Raw genomic sequence first — 8853 nt, forward strand, 5'->3', positions numbered from 1 at the left:
AAAGATTAAAATAAAATAGTAGTAAAACTATAAAAAATAAAATGTTTAAATTATTAAAAATGCTCAATTTAAAAATAAATGTTAAAAATATTAAAAAATATAAAAATATTTAAAAATTTCTAAATATAAAATTAGATTATTAAAAATAATAATTAATAAGATAAAAATTAGATCATTAAGAATAAATAAAAACTTAAAAAATTTATTTTAAATAACATTTTAATTTTAATTTTTTTATAAAATATAATTAAATTTTTTAAATCACAATAAATTTAATCATAATTTGGTCCGAGTTTACGCCATTGTAAATTCCGTCAACGCAGTGCACAAGGCGAGTGGTGTTGTCACTTGTCACCTCTTTTCTTTGAATTTCCACCAACCCTTCCACTCTGTCTTTGAGTTTGACTCTCACAACAGAAAAAAACAAGAACCATGGTGGACCATTTCATTGTTTGCATTGATCGTATAATACCTTCCACCTCTTGTTTACCATCACCGCCGCACCATGATCATGTTCCAGAACAAGAACAAGCCTGCTCCTCCTCCAATTCTTCCTCTTCAAATTACAAGCGTCACGATGATGATGTGGTTGTGGAGTGTAGAATATGTCAGGAGGAAGATCAAATCCATTTCATGGAGGCCCCTTGTTCCTGTAATGGCACTCTCAAGGTATACTATAGTATATTACATTATTACCCTCTCGTTTTTCAAGTTACTCCCTTTTTACTCACATTCTGACGTTGCCTCTCCTTTTGTTATGTTCTGTCACATTGTGGAATGAAAAGTATAGTGAGCAACTCGTAGTGGATTGTGCCATGTTAATTGTTAAACTCGTATACTTATATACTTTCATTTGAATTGAATTGGTACCCTTAATTACCTAGAGAGTTCTTGGTATTATGTGGTCTTGTGATATTTAGTGTAAGTGGCCACTTTAAGGAGGAAAAAGGAAAGAATAGAAAGTTGTATGTCATTCTCTCATGTTACACTACTCTTGGAGAGTAAAAAAATGAGGCCTTTAAGTGTGGCAAGGGAGAGGCACATGGCCTCTTCTTAACCCTCGCATTCAGTCTGCTATTATGGTGTCTCACATAATCCATTAGTTTCAAGTGTTAGTTGGCTTTCAGTTAGTTACTCTCCCCAACATGTTGCAATCTTTGCATATCTTTTGGATACTCGTTGTCTTAAATAGAGACTGGATCATGAACATGGTGGTTCACTATTTCTTGGCGTGCAGTTTGCTCATAGAAAGTGCATCCAAAAGTGGTGCAACAAGAAAGGAAATACAATATGTGAAATCTGCAATCAGGTTGAAGTTTTTAACTCGTTCACTGTTTTTTTTTTCTTTGTTAAAAGATTGGAATTATGATCTCTCTATCTTTCACTCTTTCTAGGTATTTTCACCAAACTATTCTCTTCCAATAGTCAGAAGCAACGACATTATAGCAATTGATCTAAGGTAAGTTTGAGCTTGTATTAGATATCTGATTTTAACTAGTGTACCATTCCAAATGCATTTGAAAGGTTTTCTTATTGTCTGGATTACTGTAGCAGTGTAGCTGTTGTGTAAGCCTGGGAATTGATTGCTTATTCTTCATATAACTATTCTTTAGTTCTAAAATATGGCAAGAAAAGTAATCTTGTGCAGTTAGAAGCTTCTTTGAATATGGTAACAAAATTGTAGAAGTTGGACTCTCCATTAGTGAGGGAACAAATTGGAAATAAAAGCATAAATCAATTTGGAATGTTTGGTACTGAATAGTAGTTATGTTGGCCTTAATTCACTTTTGAATGATGGTGCTAAAATTTGTGTATCACCAAATGATCAGGATGATCAAAATTTAACCACCTTATTTTAAAGATTTTAATGCATACTTCCATTCGAGCATCTGAGAAGTTAGCTAGCCTTAACATCAATATTTTCATTGCCTAAATATAGTACCCTTGTAAACTTTGATCATTCAGATTTCATAAGGGATGTTGTTAATATGATACAAAGCTCGATGGACACTCCCTGAAGGCTAGAACTTAATTCATACACTTCTATAATTTCGTTACTATTGTGCTATTTGTAGTAATAGCTTTAATAGGAATGACTTTTTTTTCCCAGAAAGATTTATCTTGTTTCTATATACCAGGCAAGAATGGGAGCGTAATACAGATCTTCGTGTTGCTCTAACATCAGCAGAGAACCAGTTAATGCAAAGAGAATATGAAGAATATGCTATCACACAAACCAGTAGCATCGCTTGCGTCCGCTGTGCCACTCTCATTGTAAGGAAATAGTTATGATAAAGCTTTTTCTACATTCTTTATTTCGGGTATCATCTTTCGCTGAGGATTAATGTGACTGATGATTTATACAGTTGCTGATAGTCTTGCTTGTACGCCAAGCCTTAATGGTTACAACGAACTCTGCAACCAGGCGCGATTCATCAAGAATGTTTGATGTAAGTAGCATGTCAATTTACATATACAAGTATTTGGAACATAGTTTGTTGTACCAATTGACATGAGTTTTGAAATATCACTGTATCTGGATACGATGAAGGATGTACACAAAGGTGATAGATCAAAGAGTTCAAAAGAAGGATATATACGAAATTAAAGAAGAATTGAATGCTTTTTGTCCTTTTCAGCCAAATTGTTTAGCCTTTAGTAGTTTGTGTCGATGTGTGTCGTGACAAATTGATAATAGGACAGGCACAGAACAGCTTCAAGTTCCGAAATAGTAAAGTGATATTAAGGTTTAGAGTTTAGACACCGGTTAATTTAGTAATTTGAACTTGAATTGAATGATGTGCTAGTTGCTAACATGGAATGGTGAATGGCAGTTTGAGATGTCACTTCTTCAATTTGCCGGCATTCTTTTCCCGTGTTGCGCAATGGCACGTTCCTGGTATCTCATACAGAACAGAAGAAGACAGGTATGGCCTCGTATCACATACATAGAACATAGTTAATCTACGTATTAAAAATACTTGAAAAGAGTCAAATTCTAAATAGAATCCAAGCATTACATATGTTGAAAAGAAAGTTAAATAGTATAACATGATCTTTCTATCTTTTGTAGGGGTAAGCAAGGGAAGAGTACACAGATGCTGATAATTTCCTTTTCTTTTTTTGGGTCAACATTTTCCTTGGTTATCAGAGAAAAATTGTAGAAGTTACATATAGAAGCTACATGGCTTTTTGTATGTCAAATACTCAAATGTATTGAATTTGTACATTGTGTTAGATGATTAAAAAAATAAATAATAATGTGATGGGATCTTTATGGGAAATGAGCAAATAGCTAATTTCAGTGTGGCATTTAAGCCATGGAGCAACCTTACGCGATTGCTGAATCTTTGAACTTTAGTTAGAACAATTGTTGTTCTTGATGGCAATGCCAGAGAGGATCAAGCAGGGTGGCCTTCTCTTCATGGCTTGATGGCAATGCCGATGGGATGTTTGGGTGGGTTAATTATTTTAGTTAAGGTCAATGGTAAGTTAAAGTTTACTGCCCAAAATGTTAAGGAAAGTGAGAATTTCAAAATTTATATATCTATATATAATAGTATAAAAGATCATCACTTTGATCATATAGTAAGTAGGAACGATGCAAATTAAAACCTTCAAACATTTTAGCTTTGGGAGTTTGGTACATCATTACTCGCGCTTTCTTATAGTGATAATTTAGATATTATCTGATGCATAATATTTTAGTGTTAATAGTTGTTCTTATTATTTGCCGTTGTTCTAAGAAGTTTTTCACATTGCAACTCTGGTTTAGTGACTTGGGTGGTAGACTGATAGGAGTGGCAATGGATTGAGGTAGGAAAGGATTTAGACTCAATCCTAATTTTATTAGTGGTTTAATTTTTTTTTACTAAAACTCAGCTCTAATTTATTTGCGAGTTTATAACATGCCAACTCTAATTATATTCGTTGTTATAAAAAAATATAATATTCAATAATTTGATGAGATATTAGGGTTGTAATTTGAAATAGGTGATTGTTAGGGTGCTTACAAATGTTTGCTTAACTTCTTAAAAGGGTTAAAAATTAATATTTAATTTTAAAAGTATAAAAATAAATAATTATTAAATATTCAAAACAATTTTGATTTAGTGGTTAAAAGCTTTTTATATGAATGGAATGTTTTTTATTCGACACTCACCACTAGTATATATATATGTATATGGTGCGGGTTTATCAGTAGGATTGAGTTTTAATCTACGTCCTATCCGACCTGTAGGCCTGTTCTGAACTCAATCCTATATGCAGTGATCGGATTAGTAATTCTACCTGACCAGATTGGGTCGGATTATGTACTCAAGGATACCATTGCTGCTGCCAACCCTCGGTGCCATTGAAACAAACATTAGCAACATTAGCAACATGGAATAATAAGTAAATAAAGTTTTTTTTTTTAACTGAAAATGAAGCTTTTTACGAGCTGGGAGTCTTGGGTGTTGAGTGCGTCCACATGAATGTATAGTTGAAGGAATTTTTTTCATACATAAAAGTTTAAGTGAGTTTGATATTAGTTATTAGTTAATCTATCAAGCTCATCAAGGCATGCTTACAAGCCTAATAAATGATTATGTGGATATTTATATATCACTTGCCAAAAAAAAAATTGTTCAAAATAGTAGGAAGAACTTGAAACCCACTTTTTTGTAAATTATCTAATGTTTTGAACCTTCAACAAAAATGTTTATTGTTACGAAATATCTATTTACAAATTACAAGAAGAGCACTATTAAATAGCGTTAGAAATATTATTATTTATATCGTTTTTTTTATTAGTTTAAATTTTTAAGAGTAATTTCATAATATTGTATTAGAGTTTTATATCTGAAAAATGTAAAAATTTATCCTTGTTGAATCTTAAAAGTAGAAAAAATAGCCTAATAAAATTAATAAAATGAGAAAAAATAAGGCCTATGCAAAACTTAAACGGATCTAAGAAGAGTATCGTTTTTGTCCCCAATGTTTGGGGTAAGTCCTATTTGTGTCTCTAACGTTTAAATCGTCCTATTTGTATCCTTAACGTTTATAAAAGTGATTCAATGTTATCCTACTATCAATTATACTAACAAATTAGATTATATTTTTCAATTATTCTCACTTGGATATATTCATTCTCAATTAGGTCTCACTTGGATGTGTTCGATTTTAATATTATACCCACTATTTGTGTTTAGATTCAATTATGTCCCTAAAAAAATAAATTATGTAAATATTGTAGGAATTAGTTTTAACATTTGATGAGCTATTTTTTGGAGTAGATCATCAATTCTATCTCAGATATTTGTATTCTAACTTGAAGAAGAGATTTTTAAAACTCAAATTAAAGCGCTCATGATGTGTAATTGATGGCAGGATAACATTGAATCACTTTTACAAACGTTAGAGATACAAATAGGACGATTTAAACATTAGGGATACAAATAGAATTTACCCCAAACATTAGGGACAAAAACAATACTTTACTCTAAATATAAATTATACTGATTCATGTATTTATATATACATGCAAAAATCAATAAAATATTAAAAATTGAGTACATTATTGAACTTTACTAAAAAATTATTAACCCTCTATTTTTTATATAAATTTTGTACCTTAATAAAATCAATATTGTGGAAAAGAAGTATTAGAGCCTACTAATCCCAATTTTAAATATGCTAACTAACTCAGCTGTTAAAATTCAAATTAGATGTTCCTTTTTTACATTAACAATAACTTTAGAGTGATAATATGCACCAAAGATTCGTTAATGAAAAAAAAAAACAAACAAAGCTGGAAGAGACATTTTTTCTTATCAGGATTTGGACAAAAGTTTCTCAACTTTTTTTTTTCTGCAACAAAATTTGTTGGTACTTTTATGATTCCTAACCTATTATAGTAAAATATCATTCGGTGCATGTTTTATTTATTTTGCTATTAACAAAATCCTATATAAAAAATACCAGGATTAGGAAAATGAATGTACCTCCTCACTGCGATCATATTAAAAAAAGCATAAATAAACAAATGGGGCAGGTTGTTTTCTGTGAAAAAGTTTGGCCCCTTGAATATGATAATTTCAAATTTTCAACTATCTTTTTGAACTAGCGAAGACCCAAGAGAGATGTTAACCTTAGCTGTCAATAATCTTTACGTCGTCGTTGTTGTTGTTAAAAATAAATATCTAAATTAATCTAAAAAATTTTAGATTTGATAAGTTTATAACAAGTTTTTATTAACTAAAAATTCTTGAGAATAATTTTCGTTGAACAGATTAGTTTTTTTTAAATCAAATTTTTAATATTTATATTGAATAAATAAATTGTTAATAAATTTTATTATAAAATAATTAAATTCTAAATAACAAATATTATTATAAGATAAACCCTATATTAACATGTAAATAAATCTTAAATTATAATGTATATAAAAGGGAGATGCATGGAAATAATTAATTTGTTTGATAAAAATAAATTTTGAAAACTTATAAAAAATAAAACATTATTAAAAATTAAAGGGTTTTATTTAAAATTTTTTGGGTAAATTCAAGTGTTTATTATATTATTAATCCGTGCTCTAATTATCTATTCAATTGGGAAAGAAAAAGAGTACGTCCAATCAATTTAATAATGATAGTACGTATTAGATATAACACATATATTAGGTGAAAATGTTTGTGTATTTATTTTTATATAAAATTAATAATTAAAAATAACTGCATGTGAATTATCATCTATATATTATTCCAATTCCTAAGTATATTCAGAGTTCAGACACATAAATTTAAACGAGTAGAAAAAGCAAGCTAAGGTTTATTCGTAGGTTAGTAACTTAGTATAACGTTTTAGTATTTACAAAAGGTAATAATATCAAAGTCGTTTTCTACTCTAACTAGTCATTAGATTATGAGAATCCTGATTTTGTGGCATAATTCCCGTTCCCTTCTGAATTCTAATCCGTAATATGTGACTCAAGTGTGACGGACCAACTACCAAGTGCATAATATTAAACCCAAGCTTACATTATATTCAAATCAAAATTATGAAACCACCTTAAAATTCTGTTTTTTCTTAAATATTTTCCATCTTTTTCTTCCGAGTTCCGACATGAATTGGACAGCATGATATAGATATACAATGCAGGTGATTAGATATATATATATATATATAGATATCGTACAAGCTAAGTGTGTTTGGTGGAGTTATTATCCATATCCCTCCAAGCATATTTTATTTTATTTAGGCTTCTAAAATATCATATACAATTATATTTAATTGTTGTAATTAATTTAAAAACCAAACTACAAATATATTTTTTTTTATCAAGTTAGATCAGACATTGTTATTTCTTAATTTCTTATCACTAAGGGTGTGCTTGGAAATATTGAAAAGTTAAACTCATTTCAATAATTTTTATCTAGAGTTAACTATTAATTTAAAATTTAAAAGATTGACAAAAAAAATTTTACAAAAAATGTTATCGACAAAATAATTTTTGAATGATTTAAAAATACGATAAAAATAATCAATAAATATTATATTTTTTATAAATGTATATTTAATATATAGTTTTTTTGTCGCGTTTTTGAATCTTTTGAGAATTTATTTGTCGTTAGCATCTCTTGGGATTATTTTTGTTAGCGTTACAAAAGTTTAAATGCCATTTTGATAATCTACTCTTTTTATCTATATAGTCATTATTCAAAATATTCAATGTATAATAATCAATTTATATTTGAATATTTTAGCTGAAATTAGTATAATTTATTGTATTTGGAATGTATGAAAAATACTATATAAAATTCTTTGGCAACAATATAAAATTCTTTCGAGCCCACCACCTGAATCTTTGTGTCCTATTTGACTATGAACCAGCTTCCAAACCTATAACTCTTGAATTTATCTTCCACCAACCGAGCTTGGTTTTTGGTTTCTCAGAGAAAATCAATATCGGAAGAATGAGATCTACAAATTCCTTTCAACCTATGGATTATCAGGAATTTTTCCAAACTCCGACAATTTCAAATGACCTCCACCATGAAATTATTGTCAGCATCCAATCCGAAACAAATTTTCTTCAAACTGTCTTCATTTTCCTTTTCGCACAACCTTTGTTTTCCTCCAATAATCCTCTACATATTGGTTTTTTTTTATCTCGCCATTTGTTTTAGTGAGGGAGACTTATTTTGATTAGCATGACTCCTATCAAAGGTTGCACTCCTGTGGTCTATATTGAGGGCTGAGGTTGTATCATTCAAGGCCATATTCATCTCAATAGTGCTCTTCTCTTTATCTATTTTAGCCCGTTATCACCATAATCCCTAGATGCAAGGCTATTCACCGAGAACTACTTCTTACCTCCTGAGTTTCATTGTCCTTCATATTGAGGTTTGCAAATCCTTCAAGCAGCCATGATGGAGGCGGTTTCTTCTTTTATGCTGGTCATGTTTGGCTGTGTTGTTAAATTTTTTTTCCTTCGGTTCTCCCATGATCTCAACTCGTCTGCCCATTTGATCAGCTTTCAGCCATTCACTAACCTTATCTTCTTTTACGAAATTGTTTGATGAATCGCGCAAAAAAATAAGGCAGCTCTTAGAATCATGTCCTAAGTGTCCACAATATGTGCAGAAAATTCTAATCATTTCGTATCTCAATCCAACCTCCATAAAAGTCTGATTTGGTTCTTGTACTTTTAGACTATCCTTAACAGGTCTTTTATCATTGAGCATCACCTTAGCTTTTAAAATTTGAGCCTCCTTCTTCCCTTTCATTTCGAATAGCCTTACCTCTAAGACCTTCCCCATTTTTTCTTCAAGTTTCCTCGCAACCTTCATCGTCTTATAATATTCAGAGATC

The 8853-nt window shown here is 30.2% G+C and overlaps 1 protein-coding gene and 1 long non-coding RNA gene across 4 annotated transcripts; one reads left to right on the plus strand and one right to left on the minus strand.

The window, feature by feature from the left end:
• On the plus strand, nucleotides 289–3329 carry LOC107621659. Of its 3 annotated transcripts, XR_002355891.1 has the most exons (8): nucleotides 289–669; nucleotides 1238–1309; nucleotides 1395–1459; nucleotides 2139–2274; nucleotides 2367–2450; nucleotides 2532–2731; nucleotides 2835–2927; nucleotides 3074–3329. XR_002355891.1 is itself a non-coding variant. In XM_016323684.2 (7 exons), exons 1-7 carry the CDS (start codon nucleotides 433–435, stop codon nucleotides 3077–3079), a joined length of 693 nt encoding a protein of 230 aa, XP_016179170.1. In that variant the 5' UTR covers nucleotides 289–432; the 3' UTR covers nucleotides 3080–3329. The 3 variants fall into 3 exon arrangements, 1 of the variants encoding a protein (XP_016179170.1); XR_002355890.1 differs by having other exon boundaries at nucleotides 2532–2927; XM_016323684.2 differs by lacking the exon at nucleotides 2532–2731.
• LOC110267919 lies at nucleotides 548–1231 on the minus strand. The gene is made up of 2 exons (XR_002355892.1): nucleotides 770–1231; nucleotides 548–715 (listed from the first exon to the last, which is right to left on the minus strand). It is a non-coding gene; the product is annotated as an uncharacterized LOC110267919 (long non-coding RNA).

The sequence above is a fragment of the Arachis ipaensis genome, chromosome B10, assembly GCF_000816755.2.
Source record: "Arachis ipaensis cultivar K30076 chromosome B10, Araip1.1, whole genome shotgun sequence".
In the NCBI taxonomy this organism is placed as follows: Eukaryota; Viridiplantae; Streptophyta; class Magnoliopsida; order Fabales; family Fabaceae; genus Arachis; species Arachis ipaensis.

Excerpts from the sequence above, each read along its gene's own strand:
- LOC107621659 (XM_016323684.2), top strand. The coding sequence starts at position 433 with ATGGTGGACCATTTCATTGTTTGCATTGATCGTATAATACCTTCCACC. Across the intron at positions 2,275-2,366 it reads TCCGCTGTGCCACTCTCATT|TTGCTGATAGTCTTGCTTGT; the intron begins GTAAGGAAATAG and ends TGATTTATACAG. Across the intron at positions 2,451-2,834 it reads ATTCATCAAGAATGTTTGAT|TTTGAGATGTCACTTCTTCA; the intron begins GTAAGTAGCATG and ends GGTGAATGGCAG.